Source organism: Lutjanus erythropterus, chromosome 22 (genome assembly GCF_056507025.1).
Source record: "Lutjanus erythropterus isolate fLutEry1 chromosome 22, fLutEry1.hap2, whole genome shotgun sequence".
In the NCBI taxonomy this organism is placed as follows: domain Eukaryota; kingdom Metazoa; phylum Chordata; class Actinopteri; order Lutjaniformes; family Lutjanidae; genus Lutjanus; species Lutjanus erythropterus.
The window spans coordinates 8319314-8344629 of record NC_139338.1 but is presented as its reverse complement, the minus strand read 5'-3'; the positions used below and the strand labels follow the sequence as shown (position 1 = coordinate 8344629).

At 39.0% G+C, this 25316-nt stretch overlaps 1 protein-coding gene across 6 annotated transcripts in view; it reads right to left on the bottom strand.

Moving 5' to 3' along the window:
* Positions 1-10209: 10209 nt before the first annotated feature.
* Positions 10210-25316, bottom strand: part of LOC146306594 (basic helix-loop-helix ARNT-like protein 1) — a 32060-nt gene continuing 16953 nt past the window's right edge. For 2 of the 6 annotated variants that reach the window (XM_084710703.1, XM_084710699.1), the window contains exons 2-17: positions 23642-23753; positions 23441-23479; positions 23309-23350; positions 22356-22513; positions 22188-22270; positions 21999-22091; positions 19381-19498; positions 19135-19284; positions 16051-16285; positions 14666-14772; positions 14246-14396; positions 14032-14087; positions 13831-13942; positions 12731-12818; positions 11854-11950; positions 10210-10445 (exon numbers count right to left, since the gene is read on the bottom strand). In XM_084710703.1, coding sequence (XP_084566829.1) covers positions 10288-10445; positions 11854-11950; positions 12731-12818; positions 13831-13942; positions 14032-14087; positions 14246-14396; positions 14666-14772; positions 16051-16285; positions 19135-19284; positions 19381-19498; positions 21999-22091; positions 22188-22270; positions 22356-22513; positions 23309-23350; positions 23441-23460 — 1668 coding nt within the window. In that variant the 5' untranslated portion in view covers positions 23461-23479; positions 23642-23753 and the 3' untranslated portion in view covers positions 10210-10287. The remainder of the gene's footprint in view (positions 10446-11853; positions 11951-12730; positions 12819-13830; positions 13943-14031; positions 14088-14245; positions 14397-14665; positions 14773-16050; positions 16286-19134; positions 19285-19380; positions 19499-21998; positions 22092-22187; positions 22271-22355; positions 22514-23308; positions 23351-23440; positions 23480-23641; positions 23754-25316) is intronic. The other 4 variants (XM_084710704.1, XM_084710702.1, XM_084710701.1 and 1 more) reach the window with 3 other exon arrangements.

Here is a 25316-nt window from a genome sequence, read left to right as displayed (position 1 = left end):
TTTCAGAAAACATATATGATGAAAATTTGCTTTGTGTCTCTAATACACTTTAAGATAAATTATAGTTGTTTTCACAGTAATGAAAACACCGTAAACTATGATAAAGGTTAGGATTGTACTCAGCAGTTTGTAATGATCGTCAGTGTGAGTGAGGACTTGTTGGTTCAACTTAATATCTTCAGCTTATTTAACATGACTGAATTAATATCAAGTTTGTTTTGAATCATTAAAAAAGATACTTCAACTTGTCTTCTCAAATTCAGTCAACTTCAAATTTCAATGCAGCCCAGACACTAATCTTCTTTTAAGTTAAAATAAAGAGTACATTTTTTACAGTCTAAGTAAAAAAAATATACAAGATTCAAATGCTGATAATGACTCTCTTTGACTTTGCAGGATTGGTTTGTCAGCGTGAATCTTCATGGTAAGGACGGGTCAAAACCCCGGCACATCACTACTATCGTCAAAGTCTGTCGCGCTCCAGAGTGGAGTGACATCTGGTATGTCACTGACATTTTCATCCTGATCGCTGGGGTGGTGGCTAACGTTGCCCTGCTTTGGATATTTCTGCGGCAAAGGAAACCACTGTCGGCGTCACAGGTAGGTTCATTGATCCCAGGGTATTTTATATAAAGGATAGATCTGTAATATATTTACTGTAGTAAACATAAAATTACCACAGTGTGTCATCAGGGATCGAGGAAACTTGACATGAACGTTACAACCCCAGTGTCCCCTTTGAAATCCTCATTCTGGACCACATTAACTGTTTTGTCTGCCTGTTTCACATTAATTAGAGTTCAAATTAATGCTGAATTTTTGCCAAATGAGTAAGTGTTTGTTTATGAGTTGTAAGAAATCATTAATATTATTGTAGAAGGAGTAGATGTTTAAAACTGTTAAATTGAGGAAAATGTTAATGGAGTTTGGCAGGCAGTGAGACAGGCAGCCACTTGACTCATTTTTATTTTCAGGATAACAGGCTTAGCTTTACATTGACACACAATTCCAAAAATTGTTTCTTGTAAATTTACGAGGCTGAGTGAATCCTGTGCTCCTCTGGAGCTCCTGCAGCCTGTCTGTCTCTGCCATGTCTGGAGAGGATCAACCATAGATGGTACTGTAAATTTAACAGGATTACAGGCTATTTAATAGAAAGTTTATGGCTCCAACTTACTATTTAGACTGCTGCACTCCAACTCAAAACACTAATTCCTTCTTTATCTGGAGAACAAGATTTTTCTTTTCAAAAAAATTGTGTTTTGGTTCCGTAATTTAGATTTTTCGATTGTATTGCAATTGCGATTAATTGTCCAGCCCTACTACAGACAGATACATGCCCATTAACTGGCAGTCAGTTGCTACTGAGGGAAAACTAAAACCATAACATTGGCTGCAAATTCTCCTCTTGAACTTGAACCAACTTTGCCTAACCCTGTGTGTAAAACTTTGTCTTTCAGGTTCTAGGCGTGAATCTTGTTGTGATGGACCTCATCTACCTGTCGATAATACCTGTCAGCATGATTTATGACACTTTTGAAGGAGATCAAGAAGTCGATCAGTCAGGTAAACATTGCAGAGTGGTGTTGAAGCTGACCATAACAGAGGCAGACAAGAGCCTTGTCAATATAATCTATAATCCAACATTTTTCACATTAAAGTTTTGGGGCAAAATGTATTATTTTAGTTAACTTTGAGGAATTTTGTGTTGCAAATTTGCACCTTAACTACAGAATGCAGAGAAAGAGAATATTCTTGTCTTGAATTCACCTAACATAGCGCACAGGTATGCCTCGTGTCTCTCCCTCTGTGCCCCCCACTGGTGTAACAACTTGAACTCAAATGCAAGAGTCAGAGTAATGTAAAAGTTACTGGAGGTTCTGATCAAAAGTCAGGCAAAGGGTCAAACGAGACGTTCTGTAAACTTAACCAGGCAGGAAGCAGGTGAGGAATCATCAAACAGGAGTTCAAACAGGCAGGTAGAATCCTAAAAAAACAGGCTGGAAAGCTGCAGAAAGCTGTAGATCATTGGATATAACATCAGCTCGCCACATTTACATGTACTTCACAGGACAGGACACTCCTGATTGGACCAGTGTGGTCTGATTATATATGTTGATATATCATAGCAAGAGGCCAAAGTGGTCAATGCCACGTCAATGCCTTATATGTCTGTGGTTGTGGCACCCAGGGATGCTTTTGGTTTTGTCCTGTGGAATTGCCTCAAGCTTCCCGATCACGTCTGTAAGGATGACTTAAATTTCTGACAAGCCCAGTTCATATCCCATCCCCCACCTTCAAAAGCGACTGTAAAAGCAAAGCGTTAACCCTGTATCGTCTTCACTTTTTAGCCATTGTCCAGCAAGTTTCCAACCCTACACATCCAATGGATAAGGCAGCACAAATCTTCAGTATGTTGAACCTGATTGGCTGTCCCCTGCTGCTGGCCTGTATGTGTATTGAGCGCTACCTGGCGGTGATTAGACCTGTGCTGTACTTGAGAGTGAGGAAGCTGGAGTACCGAATGGCTGTTTCTGCTGTGGTGTGGTGCGTCACCTTGTCCTTCTGTCTGGCCAGAGGTAAGTGTTGTGTGAAGAGTTCAGCATAGAAACTTCCCATCAACAGCAGCTAACATGGCATCATCATGGAGTTTCACTGCTGATTTTGTTGTGCGCAGGTAATGAAATACAAGTTATCAGCCAGACAGATAATAAAGACAACCCTAATGAGTCAAGGAACAGTAAAAATGCCACAAAATGACTTTCTGAGAACAAAGGAGACTTCTTAAATGCAAATTTCAAAGTAAAAATCACAAAAGAATGCTACATAATCAATAAATACAATCACAGCGACAAAGAATAAAAGACACAGCAACTACTACTTAAACTCCTACGACATGCTGTTTGAAAGCTGAGATTCTTGTGTTTCAATCAGTGCCTACCATTTTGAGATAGAGTCGCAACAGCAGGTACAATCTGTCCACCAACAAGGAAACAAACTGTTACAAAACTGAGGCAACTCACCGCTGAAGAATCCCAATAAAACACCCTCTGATAATTAGACTTGCACCGATTAATCGGCAATGCTCGGAATCGGGCCGGTTTTTTACGTGACTGGCCTTGACCGGTGACCGGCTGGTCAGCGTCACAAATCCGGTTCTGTGCCCGTCATTGTCACACACATGTTCTGCACGATGATCACGTCATGCGCGCAGCAGACAAACTGACCGTGACGTCAACACAGCGCTGATAACAGCTACACACTCTGACACACGTCTGCTTGAAAATGGTGTCAGAGACAGATTCAAAGAACAGGATAAAGAGAAGACAGACAGTCTACAACGAGACAGAGGAGCTGACAATGTCGCAAAACAGCCGTAAACTCTCTGGCACTTCAGGCTAATGCTAGCAAGCTAGCAGCAGACTGCTGTTCACAGAGGGACAGTTAAAATCTCACCTCCTGTTCTGGCTGAAGAATAAACAACCTGTGTTGATGCGTGTCCTCAAACATTTTCTCATCCAGACTCCTTTAACTTCTGTGTTTGTTTTTCTCACGGCAAAGTTTTACTTCAAACTGTTGCACCGCATTAGTCTCCGGTTTGTTTACATCCGCTTCCACAAAAGATCACGTGAAATCGCGTCCCACGAAATCCCGCGAGATGATCTCGCGAGATCACGTTCACCCAATTCATAATCTTAATATAAAATGATAATAAGGCCTGGTTGTAATCTGGATGATTTTGGAGAAAGTATTAAATGAATATTTAATAGTCAGTGTCTTATGATGAACATATTTACAAGAAAAGTTGCAAAAATGTTTGTGAATGCTGTCAATTACAGTTCTTAGAAAGACTGAAAATCGGAACCGGAATCGGTAGGTCAGACCCCTCAAAAATCGGAAATCGGAATCGGCTAAGAAAGTTGAAATCGGTGCAAGTCTACTGATAATATTCCAATGAAAATCCTGTTACACTGACAAAGGCCTAGTCGATCCAATCCAGTAACATATTTAGTGCAAAACACCACTTCCATCAATAAATACCCACAAAGTCTACAACTCAGTCAGCAGAAGTTTACACTCCCACTAATATCCATCAAAGTACACAACAATCAGTACCACTAACCAGCAAAGAAACAACTACAAAACTGAGCCAACTCACCATTAAGGATTCCCAGTGATCCATGCATCAATAATATTCCAACAGCAATGGTCCTGTTTCATTGGCAAAGGTCCAGTCGATCCAATCCAGTCACATATTTAGTCCAAAACACTCAACTTCCATTGATAAATACCCACATGAACTTCATCCATCAGTCTGTGGCTGGAGTTTGCATGCAGATAGAAGTGACATCTTGGTCTCAAGATGGCCGCTGCAGTCTGGCCTTTTGATTGACACCTCACTTGAGCCAATAGGAGCATCTGTTATAATATGTGTCAAAGTAAAACTAGAATGTGGACCCAAAAATGCAACGGTGGAAGCAGAGTTCAAGTGCATTTAGTCAAGCAAACAAATGATCAACAGCTTACATAAATGAAGAAAGTCAAAACCGGAGTCTGGGAGAAAAAACAAAAGAATCCACAAAGGCAGAATGCAAAACTCCAAGAAATGAGAACAGGTCCAACAAACGACAGGATGACACGCTGGGGCAACAACAAACTGACAAAGAAACAGAGAAACACAGGGACTAAATAGACAGAACCAAATTAGACACAGGTGGACAGACAGGTGAAACCAATGACTGTCAAAAAGAGCGGGGAAAGAACAAAGACAGGAAGTAAAGACAAGACACATGAGGGAGAAAAATAAAAATATTTTATTTATAAAAATAAAACAGGAAATGACCAACAAAAACCAAAACCATGACAGCATCCATGTTCGTGTCTACAATCCACAAACAGCCAATGAGTGTCTGTGTTGAAAGGAAGTGCCTGCTTCTTGTACAAAGACATAACCAATTGGAACAGATTGTGTGGTTGACTGGTGCTTCACTTAGCCAATGAAATCCTGAAAATGACAACAGAGAAATTATGAACACTGAGATAGTTTACTGTAAGTTGCTTTTCATATGAACTCCTTTTCCTCATATGCACAAAGTATAGTTTAAACAAGAGAAAAAATAATATATCTATGCTTCAGTTACTCTAAAAAAAATGCTATTTTTTTATTAAAACGTCTAGACATACCCTCAGAAAAACGTGTAAATATAATTTTCTGTGGTATTGATGTCACATTTAAACTCGGGACTAGGTAAGGCTAAATGCTGTAGTCCCATTGTGTTTTCCAGCTACACATTTTTGCAACAAAATGAAAAATGAGAAATAAAAACTTTCTCTTGCAGTGTGTTCAAACTTAGTACTCAATGGTAATAATATTCACACTGATTCTGACTGTTGGGGCAAAAACATGATTGGAGTTACAATGAAAATTTCCAAAAAAAAAAAAAAAAAAGTTTCTCTTTTCTTAGAAGTAAGCCTCAAAGGAATGTATCACCCCTGTTCAGTCCCACATTAAGCTAATAAGTACAATTAAAGATGTTTTCCACTGAATATTTTGAAATGCATGACCACCACGTTTAACCCTTTAGGGACAAGATAGTAAATGTAGATTAATCAAATGTATGTTTTAATAATTTAATATATTAGATATGGACCAGTTTAAATTTTAGGAAAATAGCATAATATCATCAGCATAATGCCACATATTAGTCTCAAAAACATATAATTTGACACCCAGTACATTTTTAGCATTCCTAATTGCTATGGCCAACTTTCCTACTGCTAGAACAACATCGTGAAATGGCCTTAAAGACAACACTATGCTCGCAAAGTCAGTGTGTTCTTTTACAGATTTGCATTAAAGCATTTACTTACATATTCTGATCTTGTTTTGTTGCCTCCATTTTCTGTGAGTTTGCATTACAGGAGTCATAAGTATGACTCATGACATTTATTCCACGATGTAACACGTGATACAGATGATTTTTAAAAATAATAACGCTGTCATTTTATAAGTGATCATGACAGTAATTCCAATTCCCTGCTTGTTTGACTTGTTCTGCATTGTAAAGGCCAACAACTGTCTTAAATAAAAAGTTTCTAAAAATGATTTGTTTGAATATTGAGGCTATTGTTAGAGTTGCACAACATACTTTATTAGTCAGGGCAGCAATTACTGTATGAAATGTCTTTGTAATGAGTTGCAGCCTTTTAATAACATTCTTTAATCCCTTCTTTCTTGTTTACTCGTTTTTTCCTGAGCATTGTTTTAATCAATTTCAATTCTTCAATTCTTTCCAGTTCTGCCTATTTTTAAAATATAAGTTTGAAGCAGAGCCCAAGTGATAAATTTTATTACTTTAGACTCAATAAAATCAGAAGATTTGGACTCAAACTCAACTTGTACTTTAACACCAGTGACTCATGACTTCGCTTTGACTTGAAAATATTTGATACCTTCCCCCAAAGCCAAGTGTGTTATTTTCAAACTGTTACGAATCATTTTAATTTCCTTCATTCCTCAAATTAACTAAGATTAACACAATTCAACACTCAATTCACCAGATCCACTGTAACAGACTCTAAATTCAGTCGGCTTGACTTGACCTGGGAGTTGAGTTCAAAGACTTGAGACTTACTTACGACTTACTGAACTATAATTTGGTTTGTCTTATATGTATATTATGTTTTTTTTTTTAGCATTTTTTAGTGTATAAGATTCCCGCCTCTTGCAAAAATAACAGCTACTCACGACGATCAGACAAAATTGAACTGATGGTAACCACAAAACAAAATTCAGACCATTTACGAAAAAAATCACTTTACTTTTAAAGTCTTCATCCTCCACTCCTTGTTACAGCAGATACATCAACGACAATTCGCACGTACAAACATCAGACATTTTGTCTTTTGATAGCAGGGCATGTTCAATATGCTTTAGTGCCCATTTCAAATGGCACTGATGGCAACAAAAAAAATATTGTCCAGTACCAACAGATCTGAATTTAAAGCCAAAGAGAGTGCATAACGGTTGATTTACAATTAAACTTTTTTCAGAAACAATTTGTGTTCAAGGCAACACAATCACATATATACTTTCAAGATTAGAGGAACCAGTGATATAACCAGAGTTTACATGTGTTGTATGAAGGCCAGTCACTGAGTGTAAAAGTAAAATCCACCCTTACACACTCATACACTGTTAATATAACACTTAAGGGGTTATTCAGTGATAAATTAACTCTAAATTAACTCTTTTGGCCAAAAGGCCCTATTTAGAGCCAGTATTTGGTTTGTTTGTTCTGGGCCACTGTAGAGACATGGTGGTGCAACAGTGTGGCCTCCTTACAAGACGACTCACCGCCTCTGCAGATATAAAAGGCTCATCCTATGGTAACAATTCTTACTTTCAGGTAATTATATGCTAATGAAAATATACTTATGAACATTATATTCAATTTCTGCCATATTCTTTTTTTGAAAAAAAACAGTGTTGAGATGCTTCAGGGTGGAGTTTCCTTTTACAAGATGCAGTTGTGGTAATGGGACATTCAGAAATAGATAAATCGCAAATTTACTGTCTCCCCAGCAAAACACAAATACTATGGGTGACAGGGAGGGTAATGAAAAGGGGGCTGTAAGACGTGACACAACAGTATTCAAATCTGTCCTGAAAACATGTTGGCTTGTCCCTTGTCAACACTGAAAAACATTCTACCATCCATGTTGGACCTTACATATTTTCCCAGGAGTTCGGCGTACAGTAGATTACGTTCACAGAACTGTCTGGAATACAGTAAATGTGATATGTGAACACGTAGTATAGGCATACTAGGGCTCAGTCCTTTAGTGCACATTCAATATGAAAACTTCATGGAGAAACACTCCATGTAAAGACCCCCTCCACTCAATAATGTGGTTTCCTGTGTGGAATCTTTCTGGACTTTCAAAGGTGCAATATGTAAGAACTGCAAGATTTTGGCCACCTGTCGAATTCATACTCCAAACAAATAGGCGTCCACATATCTCCAGAGTAACCACTAACTGTAATAATGAACTAAATATAGGACGCAAAGATGACGCTCATTCAGTTCAATGACGATTGCTCGTCTGGCACAAACTTGAAAAAAAGTTTTCTAGCTTCCGGGTTTACTTTCGCTGAATGTGGCCACTGAACATGTGTCGTGTTTCTTCCACTGGCCCCGCCCACAAGCTCCCGCTCAGCCCCGTCTGCTGCAGTCTGCAACCTTTACTCTCAAATGAGCCATTTTAGGCCAAAAAACCCGTGAAGAATCTATCTTGAGCCACAATTGTTAAATTATTCACATTCCTTAGAGACTTTATTGGCGAGCCTAAGTAGACGGTGGCTTATGGGGAAAATCATTTTTTGGCAGCAGGGAATTTTTTTGATGCACTACTGTGAGTGGCCACTAGGAAAAAAGATGTAAACAAGGCTGAGTGACAATCTATGGTAGCAGTCCTGTTAGCTGACACATCTAGCTCGGTGTATAAAGGGTTTATTTCATCCAAACCGGAGACGACTGTTGGAACAGTGGAAAGACCAACCATGATAGTTTTGGTAAATTTTATTTCATTTCTGCCAAGTTTGAATGAAAGGTAGTTTATGATGAGTTAACAAGGACATTAAGTTAGTCTAAGATCCATAAAAGAGAGAAACTTGGTGTGGGAATACTTGTATATCCTTTCTTGATATTTTCTAAGTTTATTTTGTTCATTTTATACGACTAAAAAGTTAAGAGAGCTTGTGTAAAGTAGCAAACAAAGGTAGCTAGATGTTTCGCTCGCTAACTTTAGCATCTCTGCAACACGATGCGTAAATGTCTTTGACATAACATCGAAGCTGTTATTTCTTCACATTTTGTCGATAATTTCAGTTACTTTTTAAAGTTTTACACTAATATTCTTACATATTGCACCTTGAACGGGTGTGGTTTTCACCTAGCAGGCTGTTGTCACATTCCTACTTTTTAAATTTGAGACGTCTACATGAGTATTATTTGTGACGTCACAACTGGTAGCCAATTAAGGTCCAATGTGCAAATGACTAAAGTGAAAAGTGGCAAAAAGAACCCTTCAACGTACACACAAGAAACTGACTTTTCGGTAAAGTTTGCGTTGAGTAGTTTAACTTTTGAAGCTAAATATGTATATGTTCTGTTTCAGCTTCCTTCTGCTCAGGAGCATCAGGTGAACCTGGTTTCCATGCCAACTGTTAATCCTGGGACCAAAATTGTAAACAGGAGTCAATATTCAAGTATTTATTTAATTAAAAACAGTCCCAAAGTAAAGCTTTCTCCATGTAACCCACTTCCTCTGTGGTTTTTGATAGCGTTAATAGCTAGCTGGTGAAATTGGACATTGTGTGCTGGTGATGCTGCATGTTGGCCTCTTGAAATTTAAGTGTGAAACATTTGGCCACAATCATTTTCTAATGGTAAAAAAATTATGGTCATTATTATTATAACTCAGCTTGGATGAAGCGTTCAGATCATATGATGATTCCACGCCAGACTGCGCTCGCTAAAATCTTCCAAACGGAGTGTAACTGGACCAATAGTGGTGGTGGGTGTTGTGCGAGGCCTGCGGCATCTCCCTGTTTGCATATTCAGTGATGAATCTTCAATTCTTAATAAAGGGGAGTCGGGGTAGACATTCTTTTTTAGCCTTCTTGAATACTTAGTGGACACAATATTGGACAGACATTACTCAGCTTGACATAAAATGTGTTGGGAGGGGATCTTTAAAAAACAGAGTAAAAAAATGGAACAATCATGTTATGAAAAACATCTTCACTGGGTGCCGAAAGGTTTCGCAAATGTCAATGGTTCGATGAGTTTCTCTAGCAGCACTGCACATGGCAGGAGTCTGACTGTCCTCCAGACATCGGTCGCTTTACTGGGGGGCAAGCAGAGCGAACAGATGGATCGTTCTGCCGTGGAAAGTCTCGGTTTTAGCCCCTCTGAGGATGCTGAAGTGTCACTGAGGAAGACACTGAATCACCACAGGCTCCAGGGACACTTTAACCTCGCATTCCTTCAGGCGAGAGCCGCAGGGACCAACAAGCTAATCACAGTCGTAATAATTCCTATCTGTTAAGCTTCCACACGCGCAACATGTTGCGGCCTTTGGTACAAGTCCAGTGGGTTCAAATGTGCAAGGCCAGGCCAATCAGTCACAATCACATCAGATGAACAACTGAACGCCCAAGTTCTCGGCACATGGCAAGAAAACGGCACAAGAGCATGTGAGAGGGGCTGAACATCCGTCCCTCTAGAAAGGCCAGTGTAATTCCTCAAGGTCCCCCGACTGACTCATGTTTACGTCCGTCTCCAGCAAGCTCATGATGACCGCCATCGCTGCCTCGTCGCTGCTGAAGCTGCTCAGCCCTGGCACCACCATGTTGTCCAAGTCCAGCTGGGACGGCTCACCTGGGTCACACAGAGCAGAGAAACTTAGAAACCGTGACATGCCGGAGTATCACCTATCTGCAGTGATCGATGTGTTCTGTTATTTGGTGATAAATTGTTTTAGATGAACCCATTTTCTCATCATTCTCTCTCTCTGCCTTGTTCACTGAGTTGCTACAAAAATGGTCCTACTGCAGAGGGACCCCAGTTCTGTTTGAGTAAAGGCTGCAAAAATGAGGTGCCTCACTGTCCTCTGCAACAAAGCAAATAGGTTTATTTTCATGGTTAATTTAACTCTTTTTCACTCAGGATGAGAAGATGAAAAAATACATTAATAGTGAAATGAAATCCAATCTGTAACAAAACCAAACATAGACATTAATGTTTAAGCCCTACTAACTTTAACTAACTTTATCTTAGCATTTTAACATTAGCGAGCTGTGAGGGATATACAGGAGGATTCCACAGAAAGAAAGTAGTTTAAAATACTGGAAAACATATATTATTTTATTTTTGTATTTTATGTATAAAGGCAATATGAGGTTAGGCACATATAATTAACTTGACAGAAACTACTGACATTAACTATGTTTCCATCAGTGTGTTTTTATGCACATTTTGATCACAATTACAAAAGGTTTCTCAGTTTCTTCCTTAAGTGTTTTTTGCTTTTTCTAAACAGAGTTAATATGCTAAATAGAGGATGGAAACACCTTTTCAAAATAAAGGTTGTGTCTAAATGGGAACCCTGGATCTGTAGACAATGGGCCTCATGCATGAGGCATGTTCTCAAACAAAGCACTAAGAGGAAACCATGAAAAATCCAATGGGGATTCATGAAACGTGCGCACACAACCAAATCTGTTCTTACCCACCTGAGTATGTTGATGAATTGCATTTGATCTTAAATTGGATACGGTGCCAGGAAATTTGCAATAAGCATATGGAAACACAACAATAAATCCATATAAGAGCAGCAGACCTGAGTGCCATGTGCAAATCACAAAACAATAATCTGGTTAACATTTCTTCTAGTCCTCAGCTATAAAAGCATCCTGTTATGTGTTCTAATTACTCATGTTTTTATTTAATTTTTTTTGTTTTAAATTTTTTTTTAACTTTCCATGAGCCTCTTCTAATGCAACACTTCAAAATACCCATAAAAATATGATGAGTGAAACATAACTGCAATTATACTAATGTTGGATTTTACTGCTTTAACCTCTTGTATCACCTAACTGGATGAAGATTAAAGGACCGTAGCTGTGAAACCGTGGGAGGGGCTCAAGCTCTTTGCCAATATAAAACGTCAAAAGCATTTTTGATGCCTTTGGACCAGTTTTGTAAGTGTTGCCCATTTGCTCTTTGCAAGATGCAGAGAAGGACTGTTAACCTTGGACAGGATTTATGAATATCCTTCAGAGTGTACCTGTAGTTTGAGAAGCTGCACTGCTAACGCCCGCTGCTGTCCCCGAGTCAGACTGGGACTGTGATGAACTGCCTGCTGCCTCCTCTTTGCTGGACGCCTGGAACAAGTCGCGTTAAAGTTAAAACATTGCGTAGAGCCTCATGTCTCACCTTTCTCCACTAAAGCGTGTAAGTCAACTCAGGAAAACAACTTAAACGACATCTTAATGTATGCTTTAGCACATCTCACATTTGAATACGAATTATAAGCTAATAGAGACAATATAAGGACGTGAGCATGCTGTGGTGGAAATACAACTCAAATCTTTACTTTAAGTAAGGTATAAATAAAGGGAATAATTCTATTACAAGTAACAGTACTTTTTATATGATATTATTGTTCCATGTGGTTTCAGACTCAGTTGTCTTGCTGACCTGTCTGAGCTGCTTACAACACTGGAACTCCCCATGTCACCATTAATTTGTTTGAAAGTATAAAATGTATGAGAGGCTAGCTTTAATTTGCATACAATACCAAACTGCACCAAATTAGCATAAATGACATGTCACTATACATTTACATAAACAAATCTACAAGAATGTCAAAAAACATTTCCATATAAACTCCCCAGTTAAGCATTTTAATTAAACCTTATGCCACTAAAACTGACAGTAAAACAAAAAAAACATGAAAACACAAATAATGTCTCTTAAGTGTAAACTCTTAAAAGTCTCAAAAACAGGAAAAACTAAGGTGAACTGAAAAACTGAATATTTTTACTCACTTTATACCTTTATCAGAAGGCCAGCAAGCACAGTGATTATGGCTTGATTTCATAAACACAAACAACATGTGTGTAAGTAAGTAAATATGCTGTAATGATGACGAGGTCACTCACACTCCTGCTGGTTTGTGGGGAAACCAGTGGTTTTTCCTGGACTGGACCAAATGGACTGGAAGCTCCGCTTGATGGAGAGGAGTTCATCCTGCAGCAGGAGGTAAAATGATTTTTGAAAAATTGTAATTTATTCTAAATATTCCTCTGGGTTATTAAAGATGTATATGCACATACATGTCCTATTGCTGTTGGTAGATGCTATTTGCACCCAGGTGTCAGTAGTCAACAAAGCTATTTGTATCTGGGTTGGAAATAACCAGTGTGGCTATTTACATATGAGAAAAACTATGATCTTTTCCTAAACCTAACCAAAAAATTTTTTTTGCCTAAACCTAGCCAGACTGTGACCGAAATCCTAAAATAATTTTTAAAAATCTGTCAAATTTAAAAATGTAAAAGTCCCCTATGATCTAAGATATAATGTTCATATTTGTATTTATTATGGGCAGCCAACAATGCTACTGCACTTGGGGTGCAAACAGCCAATGTGACTATTTATGCGTGGGTGTATATAGACTAATATGGCAGAGACAAGCACACAAGAGTCTGTTGCCAACCATGCTATTTCTACGTGGATTGGCAGAGACAAGCACCAAGGCGTACGTAACCAAAAATGCTATTTGCACTATTTGCAGTGTAAATAGCCAGTGTGGCTTTTTGCAACTGCATGGCAGAGACAATCTTTTTCCAAACCTACACAAACTGTGACTGAAACTGAAGTCTAAAAATTAAAAGTCAACACTCATATGGGACACAAATCCCAGTCTCCCAGGGGGAGAGTCCTGTGTTTAACCCATAAATCTACAACCATCACTCTTTATAGCTCTATTTGACAATCGATTAATCATTTCAGTAATTTTTCAAGTAAAAATGTCTCCAGCTTCTTCAATGTCAGGATTTGTTGCTTCTCTTTGTCATATATAATAATAAATGAAAAGTCTTTGGGTTTTGGACAAAAGACGCAATTTGAAGATGTCACTTTCGGGTTCTTGGAAATTGTGATTAACCTGTTTTTAATTGTTTGACATTTTATACACTAACAAATAATCAATCAGCAATGAAAATAATTGTTAATTGCAGCCCTAATACACACTACACACCTGTAAGAGTCGATGAGCTCATTTGCGATTTGGGTCCCTATGCTGCCTGCGTAGATCATTGTGCCAACACCGCTGGAAAGGCCAGGAATTATAGGTATTTGCTTAGAGTCTTCTGTGGAAGAAAAGAAAAAAAAAGGTAAAATCAGCCAGTTACACACAAGACATCAACGCCCATATCTATATACAGTATGTATTTCTTACCCTGAAGTGCTTTTGAGCTGCCTGCCTCTTCATCTTTTGTCTGACCAGGCCCCCTGCTGGTGCAAAGGAATATTTATGCTGCTTTATCTCTGAATAAACTCTATTTTAAAGCACTGCTATGGCAACATGATTGCACACAAAAACAGAGACAGGTAGATAGATTGTATCAGGATTGCTTTAAAAGAAGATTAAAAACAAATGAATCGATACTCACGAGATTACCCTGTTTAACGACACAATAAACTCAACTTCTTTGGTCCAAGGATTTTTGAAACTAAACCACTGACTTTGGAGTGAAATGTAGGAGCCATATTTTGTTTTGAACTTGTAACATGCCGTCTCAATCTTGTCTTTGCTTCGAAGAGCTGCCAAAAGATTGGACACGGGTGTCATCACAAAGCACAGTAGACAATAATGAAAAACAGTTGCTCTCTTTCCTTGAACTACACAGCAAAACATTTTCTTAACATATATGCTGCATTTTTCTCTAACACTTTGGTAATAACATGTTATAACAGTGTAATGACATCTTATGCATGACCCTTCAAATAAGTTGTTACCCATTTTTCAAACATGGATATTTGGTTTTGGGGTACAGTTGTCTCAACCGGCTGTGGTGTCTTTGCTCCATCACCTTGCCTGTGTGTCTCTGCGAGGTGCTGCAGGTCGTCCTGGTGGAAGTACTCATAACACGACGTGCCGAGGACTTCCTGCGGCAAGTAACCGATAACCGTCGTGGCTCTGGGAGAAGGAGAGGATAAAGAGAGAAGTGAGTTATTCTGGCGCTCTCCGTCTCTTTCGTCGTCTCTCAGGATTGTGCTGGTTAAAAAACAGTGATGAGAGGAAATGGAATCAAAGTGAATGCTGCATAAATGAGTCTCACCACACGTAACATTCAGCAGGCACAAATGTGGGAAATTTGATAAAATGATTTACTATACTTGTGGTATGAAATCACTTCCCAAAAAACTGAGAAGAGTTTCATGTGATGCCATCAAGATGTACAGCTCCCTCTGAGAAACAACGGCAAAGACAAAGGATTATCTCCACTGACAGTCGGACTGACAAAACTCATGCTGTAGGCTCAGAGGCTTCCTCGCCGCCACACGCCTCTGCCATTTCTTTACTACGGCCAAGTGAGCTGCCATGTGCGAAAACCTGCAAAAACCTGGTCAAGCCAGCTGCTGCTTGGATTTTGATGCACATCTACTCATGCTGTTACGGTTACAGTACAGGTGCTTGGAGCCAAAAAGGACTAAAGACTCATATTACTGCACTAACTTCTCACATCATGGTTTAATGAAGCCTTGTTGAATGTTGTGTCACCAAATAAGTCCTACTTTAATAAAACTGATTCCATTCCAGAAAATTAAAGGAAGAGTCAGCTCAAAATACATTGTACCATTCACAATTTCCTCATTATTTAAAATGTCTTAAACATTTTTCCTTAAGAGGTTTTAACATTGTGAAATATGGAGTTATTTTACTGCCTAGTTTTAAAGGGAGAAGAAGAAGAGGAAATTATGAATGGTCTCTGACTTTCCCTTTAATTTTCTAGTGTGGAAATTTATCAAATTAGGACTTATTTGGTGATGTCAAATTAGATAGGACTTGAAACATGATGTGTAGTATTATGTGAAATTATTGCTTTAGTGTAATTCTGGACCCTGTACACAGTCATTCTCTACAGACCCCTCCCTACATCCACAGCTATTAATCTTAATATTTTTGTGGGCTCTCCCCGGCTGTACATTAAGTCCTGCTTTCCTCAAAGTCTTACACCCCTGGTAATGTGAGTCTTTTGTCCTTTTAGGCGACTCGAAGCACTGGTACCATAACTGACTAATAGAAAAATCCAAGCAGCTATTGGCTCTACTGGGTTTTCCCAAACAGCAGCTCACTTGACCGCAGTATTTCTTTCTCAGTGGAACCGTATGTTCAGAAAAAAATCCATGAGTCACATGAGGGAGCTAAATGACAACTTGTGCAAGTGGACGCAGTTCAGATCAGGAAACTCACCGCTGGTCTACAAAAGTGAACTTGCCGTCAATCGCACAGCGGGTGATGAACTCCGCAGGCTTGACGTTGACGTCTTTGGAAGGCTGGTGGGACACGTGGGGGAGGAGGCGACACACCGTCACCAGGCAGGTCAAGTTTGACGGTTCCTTCTCGGCGTCGCCCTCTGAGTCCAGCTGGCTGCTCGGCCAGCTCCGCATGTATCCAGTGCAGTGGAGGGTGCAGTATCTGTAAGAGTCTGTGGACAAAAACAACAAGTCTGTAAGATTTGAAAATACAATTATAAAATAATAACTTTAATTTAATCACAACTTGATACACGATCATATGAAAGATAAATATGATTTGGAAAAGCATGAATTTTATAGGTAGATACAACTAAGAGACGATTGTAAGAAAGAAATCAAAATAGATCCCTCTGTGGAAGTGAATGGTGTGATACAAATTATGATCAGTTCAAAAACTAGAACAATATCTGCGGTACACCAATGATGAACAAACACTCAACTAAATACATAAAAGTAAAATGGGAATCAGAGTTTACGTAAGAAATTCAGATGATGATTGGCAAGACATTGAAAATTCATTAAACATCCACCAATTCATGGACATGGAGGGAAGCTCCTTGGATGAGAGGAAAAAACGTCTTCAAGAAGTCTTCCAAGTCCAGCTGCCTATGACAACCTTTGCACTGAGTCACTATAAGATAATATTATGGGCTTTAAAAGTCATTGATTCCCTTGTTGCAGTGCAGTTGCTGAGGTTGGCCACTGGGTGGCGACACGCCTCCTTTTTTCTATCACCACAATTAGGTGTACAGTAAGTGGGGGTTTGGACCGTCTTCTTTCTTTGTGGTTATACAATGCAGTCACGCTGACCTACTTCCTGTGCAGGACATGTTTTTGTAAACTGTGGTATCTGTTTGGAAAAAAACCTGGATCGAACACCGAATTCTTTCCACTAAATTACATTTGGAAAAGACACATTTTTGTGTGTTTTAACAAAATGTTCTGGTATGTCATGACATCTTTGTTTTTTTTTTGTTTTTTGAGTTGTTTAAGTAACTACTCATTTATTTGGTTTGGAGATTCTCGAAATTTCACAGAAACAGGAGCTACCTGGAACACAAACAACAGTACTTTAGATAGTGGTTTAAATACGCAGCTACAGAGATAAGAAAGCAGTTTTTGTTCATTCTTTCCATGGAAATCAAAGTCACACAACCGATAACCTCAGCAAACATTATCAACAGGTGAATGGAGGTGGTAGGGGGGGTCACAATCCACCCACGTCCACCATTGTCCATCTCTGCACCAGAACCAGATCAGATAAATTCTTTATTCCCTCTTAGGCAGGGAATATATTTTCCATTGTACTTGTTTGTTTTCCACTGGTTGCCTGAACACTGACCTCATTGCCTAGAAGCACATAAATATCTTATTAATCTTTCGGCACACATCCTCCTCCTCCTCCTCATCTGTTTGGGCCAAAGAGCCCTGCAGGTCCAAGGACTGAGCATGATTGTATATATAAAGCTGAATCCTTCCAGTCGTTTCAAGAACTAACTCATCTGAGCTGTTCCTCTCTGCTGAATCACCTCAAGTGCTCTCAAGAGCGCGAGCTTACAGGAATAAAATGATCTGAAATAGCGCTGATCTGAAAAAGAGGTGCGGAGATGAGAGGGTCAGTGTGTTTCTCTGTGTTTATTTGTATTCTGTGTGTCTAGATTCTGTCATGCTCCGCTGTAGGTGAAACCTCTCTGATATCATATTACTGTAGTATATTATTATGGTCAAAATGGCTTTCAGGATAACCGACCTGGCTCCGGCAGAAAACATTTCTGAGATTAAATTTTATCCTCCTCGCCTAAAGAAGCAGATGAGTGGGTTTTACTGCAATGCAGCCCGTTTATTAGTGTCTGTTAAGTTGCTTGGGATTCAACTGCTTCACTGATTGTAAATGGAAATGTAAATAAATCTGGAGTCAGACAGCTGATAGCTGAAATATTATGTTAATATTTTACCACTTTCATGCCGGCATACAATGAATCAGTGTTCCCTGCAGAATTCTGTTCTTTAGCTGATGAAATACAACACATAATAAAACAATCCCTCTGTGTTAAAGTCCATTTCATAAACAGAGAGGGTACTGAATACACTTCAGTCTAATTTTTTGGCACTTGTTTTGTTGCCTCCTGCAGCACATCCATCTGGTATTCCACACAGAGAATCATTTGGAAGTACTTACTTGAAAATAGGACACAGCACTGGTTAGATCAGTGCAACCAGTGGTCACATAAACTGAAGAAAAGTCAAGGTTATGTCTTTATGTGTGCATATTCAGCTGAAAGGGCATTTTCACACCTGAGAGTCTGAACCAAGGTTCGTGTTTTTGTTAAATTGTATAAATCTGATCTGGGACATTTGGTCTCCTTCGCCTCTCCCTGTGTGAGACTGTGGCATTGTTTTCCTCTTTTCTGGTTCTGATTCTGATTTAAAACCTAGGTGTATATAGCCTAGTGTGGCAGAGACAGGCACCCAGGTGTCAGTAGCCAACGAAGCTATTTGCACACAGGGAGGAGTAGCCAGTGTGGCTATTTACACCTGGGTGCATATAGCCTTGCATGGCAGAGACAAGCACCCAGGGTAAGTAGCTGAGAATGCTATTTGTACTCAGATTGTAAATGACAAATGTGGCTACTTACACATGGGTGTATATAGTCTAGTATGACAGAGACAGGCACCATCAAAGCTATTCGTACCTGGGTTGTAAATAACCAATGTTGCTATTTACACCCAGGAGAAACTATGATCTTTTCCTAAACCTAACCAGACAATAAGTCAAGTTTAAAAATGTAAAAGTCCCCCAGATTTAATGTTCATATCTGTGTTTACTGTGGGAACAACGCAGAATCATTGTTGCTACTTGGATAAATAGCCAATATCTTGACACAAGTGTTCCTGTGATGGATGTTGAGCTAAAATCAACATCTGCCCGACGATATTGTTGATGTGACATCATGGGCGGGTGCAGCTACTGAGTAGGTGTTAGGGAGCCCTTACAGGCCCGCCTCCAGTCTGAACCCACCTTTCTTTTTGGAAGTACTAGGCTGCAACTGCTTGTCCTCGTGTTTCCCCGCCACCTGACTGTGCTTCATCCGGCAGAAGAAGGATCTCCGGGCTCCAGTGGTCAAGTAGGACGGCCTGACGGGGGCATCCGCCTGGACCTGAACACCTGCTGCACATACAATGCTGCACATTAATTTCAATTTTCATATTTGGTTACAGTGTCCAAATTAGATGTTTCTTAAACCTGACATGGCAACAGACTTACTAGCAGCATCAATGAGGCGTTGGCGAGGGTACAACTCTGAAGACGCTAGCTGTTCCTTCACCTTGTGGATGTCTTTGGGGTGGACGAAATCGAATAAGCTCTGCCCAGTCAGCTCCAACTGTGAGCCCAAATGACATACATCCATTTGTTATATTTTATTGTTTTTGTTCATGTTGTACTACATTTATAGACTCATAAAACTTGTTGTGTTGTTTGTTCAGCTGTTTATCCTTTCCTGTGCTTCTATTGTCTTGATCATCATACAGCTCATTGCAGTATGGTCATAATACTGGAATTTCTAATTTCGATTCCATACCTTAAAAAATATTGGTACTATTTTTGATACCACCTGGAAAAATCTGACTCAGGTTATGACATGACAACAGATATAGCAAATGAGACAAGGCACTGAGAAAAAAAGAGAGCCAGAAAGTGTACTGGTACCAGAATATCGATTACAGCTGTTATGATTAACCGATTATGAATCAATCATTAATTGTTTTGAGTCTTTAATTTTAAAGAAGAAAAGGCCAAATTACCAGATTTCAGCTTCTTAAATGTGAATATTTTCTGGTTTATTTACTCCTCTCTGACACTAAACTGAATCTGTTTGGGTTGTGGACAAAACAATGTTCACACAGATCAATGTTTTTCAACATCTTCTGACATTTTATAGATCAAGTAATCAAATAGTAGAGAAAATCATCCACAGATTAATCAATAATGAAAATAATCGTTCACCCTGTTACATCTGTTACATTGTTTTTCATCTCTTGTTACGTCATTTTTGGTCTCACTATGTTTTTTTCTGTTTTGTTATATCCCTTTAGTTGTTTATCATCTTGTTACATCTTTCTTGACTTGTGTTATTTTACTGCTTTTTTCATGTTGATACGACTTTTACATCTTTTTCACCACACTTGAAAACCAGTCCAAATATGTGCAGCACACTGACATATTTTATTTCTCAACTGGCAAGACTGTGAAAAATGAATACTGGAAGCTTTTCAAATATTCAGTATTGATATTTAGCAATATCAATATTTTTGGAGACACGAGCTCAATGCATCAAAACTTAATTTAAAAGGTATCGAGACAATTCAGTTTATCATGTCTACATACAGTAAATGCATCTGAGCTCTAAGAGTAAAACCAAAAGGGGAATTTCTGCTGCATGTATCCAGTCATGGTTTACTGGTAAGCCCCTAAATAAGACATACTGCCCTGCAGACATGGAGTCAGATTTCTTTAGAAACTTTTCTATTGCGTCCCTCCTAATCTCCATTCCTCTCTGCTTGCCTACTGTCTGTCTCAAAGCTGAAAAATGTGGTCAAGAATGTAGAGCAGGTGTGGTTCTCATTCTGACTGCCAAACACTATAAACTGACTTTCAAAACATGGATAAAAGCTCAGATCGCTCACCCCGCGGAACAACAACAGTCTTGATTATTAAGTTTTACTTGCAGGATTATCAGGCCTTCATCAGGGTTTCAGTAAAACGCTTCATGTGTTTTTGTTTTCTCATAAAACCTGCAGACTCGCACAATTTTGTGTCCGCAATGACAATTTATGTGAAGACTGAGTCGGAAAGACCTGGTTCCTTGGCCACAAACCAATTATGTGGCAACAGCAGGCTGATACACATGCTGAGAGCAGATGAGGAGGAAATTTTATATGGAGCCCCAAACAGAAATGAAAAAAACAAAAGCAAATACAGTACAAGGTTCTCTGACAAATCAAAAATATGACCGACTCAATATTGTTAGAATGAAGTGAAAAAGATATATAAGGCTTCACACTCTTTCCTTAACCACAAATCAGTCAGTAAAGAAAAGTATGTTTTCCGTTAGCACCAATTAATTGGTAAAATATGCTCATTAAAAACACTGGTGGGTGAACACGCACCGATAACAAAATTTCTCAAACTATACAGCCACTGCAAGTTTTATAAATCATCCATAAACTGCTGGGGCATCACATTGTAAACTCCTGTAACAGTGGATGAAGCATTTTAGCTGGCAACCATGTTAGCTAGCTTATGCTACTTTCAAGTTTTAGGTTTTGCATCATGGGGAAAGGTATATTAAATCACTACAGATTTAATACTAACTAGAATTATTATTTCCATATTATTATTTTTTCCCTTTGTTGTCTTTGAATAAAACAAGAGACATGTACTTTAAGTTATGAAGGTACTAGCTGCTGCCTGTGAATTTTTGATAACCATGAGTAAGATTTTGTTGTTGTTAGCTTGCCGGCTAGCTCCAGAGTTTAGACAGTGACACTATGGCAGTAAACTATATATGGAAAATTAACATTAGATGTACTAGCTAGCTCCTGCAGGTTTATGAAGAAAGTTACCTTCAGTAACGTAGCTAAATGAAAAGGCTGGTGCTCAACTTAGCTCTATTAGTAGACCTTTTTAATGGCATCTGTATTGATATTAAATAACAGGTAAAAAGCTATCCATTTGTGTCAGCACCAAAAGTGGTGCAGCAAATCAGTGTCCTAGGAGGGACTACTGGCTGTGGTTTTTGGTGTGACGACAGCAAGAAGTGTCCATGGAAGCAACTTGTCTCAAACAAACAGCAACGTGTATGATGTAGAAGTGTAACACACCCTGGTAAAGTTGAGGGTCTTGGAGACAGACTCGGAGATGAACAGGATTTTCGCCCGGTCACAACTTACAACTAATAGGAAACCATCTGCAGCCTGGTAAATAGATAAATAGACAGATAAATAGACAATCAATGGACAGATAGATGTGTCACTAAGCAGGACAAGTTGGGGTCGTACATGAGTACCTACCCTGAGTAGAAGGTGCCGGAGGTCATCGTGAGGCAGGATGGAAGGCTTGTAGGTGGTGTCTGTGAAGGCGCTACTTGTTCCAGCTGAAAACACAGGACACACAAGCTTCTAGATGGAGCAAAATAGATATTACTGATGTTTCGAATTAGCAGATGGGTTATGAGCTACCTTTGAGGGCTTTCAGGTGCTGCACAGCCTTCCGTAGCACAGTGAGTTTGTCAAGTTTTCGAGCCATGGGCTGACAGGCAGGGATCATGGCAGACAGCTCGTCAATGAGATTGTTCATTTTATCCCTCCGCCGCTTCTCAATCTGGCTGTGAGGCTCCCTGTAAGTGTAGTCAGAGATCAGACAGTCAATACCACAACTTTCTACCGACTGTATCTGTTCAGGGGGGAGATAATTGACCCTTCTTTGGTACCTCCTTGATCAGCTTCCTCTTTTATGCTATTTTGGTAGTTAACTAAATTAGTAGCTTACACCAATCTAGCAAGATAGCCATTTTAAGAAAAATGATTGATTGACAAGATTCACAAGTGTTTGTTTATGTCAGCTCAGCATTCAACACAATGTTCCCCAAGAAGCTGAGTACAAACTTAGCACCCTGGGCCTGATCACCAAACTCTGCAACTGGATACAGGAATTTCTCACAAACAGACCCCAGACAGTTCAGATTGTCGGTCTAACTCCTCCACAGTGACGCTCAACACGGGAGTCCCCAGGGCCGTGTGCTCAGCCCCCTCCTGTTCACGCAGTACACCCACAACTTCAACCCACAACATGGAGAGAACTCTGCTGTGAAAACACTAGCTAACTAAGTAGTGTAAAATTAATTAGTTTTGCTAACACTGGCTAACTCAGGATGTGACTACATGTTGCTTTTACAGGAAAGCAGACAGTTGATGGAGTTACCAAGCTTGCTCAACTGTTTATGGAGCACAGAGCAAAACCATACAGCAATGAAGGGTCAATTACTTTAAGTTCATGATGCATTTTTTTATATATTGTGAAAGTCCCTTTGGTTTCAAAATACTAGGTCAGATTACACATTAAAAGACACAAAGGCTTTTCGAGGCGTGGCAAGGGATGGCACATTAATGCGATGTAAGAAAAATAGAATTACCTGAAGCATTTCATTTTGACTTGCTGATCTTCTCCCTCAGATCTGCAAATAAAGGGATCAAAAATCAGGAAAATTCTTTGCCAGTACTCTCTCAAAAGACCATGTATAAACAAAGCCAAGAAATCAGCTTACCTGCTAAGGTCATCATCCATTTGGATGTCAAGGCTGTGCCTGTAAGATCGAACAAACATACTGTAAGTCATTTAATATTTAATATATAAAAAGAGAAATATGTATTTACAGGAGTACAATGCATATAAATAAACAACATATTTACTCCAGAGAACAAAGAGTAAAAGTTTTTCTTCACAAACAGCATAGCTCTCCTCTTACTGTACATGGGTGTCTGACCTCTCCTCCACATCTCCCTTTCGTTTCCTTGGCAGCTCGACAGCTGGCAGCGAGGAGCCTGCTTGGCTTGGCCCTTCTTCCTTTGCAGGGGGATCTGATACATGAAAACAACCATCACAGGGATGTGAGAGACTGAAACCGCTGGCCTGTCAGGTTTTCTATCAATAATTCATCATGAATGAATGAATGAGACTTGCTCTGCCACAAGGGTTTGTTGGGTTTGTTGCACGTATTGATCAGCGAAAGAAAAGAATTCGTCAGGAGGAGTGAAGCTGAAAAGACTTAAATGTCTTGGGAAAGTGTGTGACAGCAACACAATCAATGCACCTTTAAGCTATGGAAGAAATATTGGGCTCATTTCTGGCGAGGGCCGAGGCTTCACCTCCATCTATGTGCAAAAACTGTCAAACAGTTCATTACCATGTTTGAACCACTGTTAATGATGCACACTGGTGATTTACAGGTTACTGAACCGTGCAAAACTGTGGCATTTGGAAAAAATAGATCTGTGTTCTAATCTGTTATAATCACAATAAATAAACTGTTGCAGGATGATTGTTTCTATTTATTAATATTTATAACTAATCATAGCATTGTTGCACCTAAATATGTTTGATGTGTTCATTAATATTTATAAGTAATCATGGAACTGTGCAGCCTATTTGATTCATCTAGTTCTAAATAGGTCATCAGAGCAGTTTTGTTCCTGCTACTTTAATAACCAGAAAAAAGGTCATTGTGAGTGGTAAAAACAAGGGCCAGGATTAAATTCCACCGACCTGGTCGTGTTGAATTATTTTACTACTTCATCTCCTTTGAAATTTCCAGAGGCTTATTTCAAATTTCCCAAACTGTAGCCTTGATGTTCCAGTTTGGATTTTTCATCTTTAATTTTTATGTCTGTTTTCCAATTCAATTAAGCAGCCTGATTTTTACTTTTACTGTAATCCAAAAATGAGCAGTTGACTATAAGAAACCTGACGAATTTTGGACAACAGACCTTCACAGAGGCCATTTTGACACGAAAAAGCAAAGTAAACAAAGGTGTTACCAATGATGCTAATTAAAGTGCTGTTCCATTCATGTCAAACAGAGTCAGGGTGCTGCTATTTTGCATGCTGGCTCTCTGGAAAGCTCTGCAACACTAAATGGAATGGGACCTTAATTAGTATCATTGGTAACACCTGTGTTTTGCCTACTATTCCCTAAAAATCTGGCTGATGTGAAAAAAGTAAATTAATTTTGTTTAATGTCATGAACCCTAAAAAAAGTGTTATATACTAAAACAGATTTTAACTTATAACCTACAGCTCAACGTCAGCAAAACCAAGGAGCTGATTGTTGATTTTCAGAGAAAGGAGGCAAAGTATATTTCTAACACCAGTACTTTTACTTGTAATTAAGTAATATATTGGAGCAATGTAACAGTACTTGCACTTGAGTACAGATTTGAAGTACTCTTTCCACCATTGGAAATAAGTCATGGTTAAATTCATAATTAGGTATTCAGTTGTTTGAAATCATTATAGCCTTTTCTTGCCTCCACAGGTTTTGGATTTCTTCATTTTATTCACTCCATGAAACTGTCCAACAGAACTGTTTTGTCATTGTTTTTGGTAGCGCTAAATTATTTTCTATTTATTACAATATCATTTAC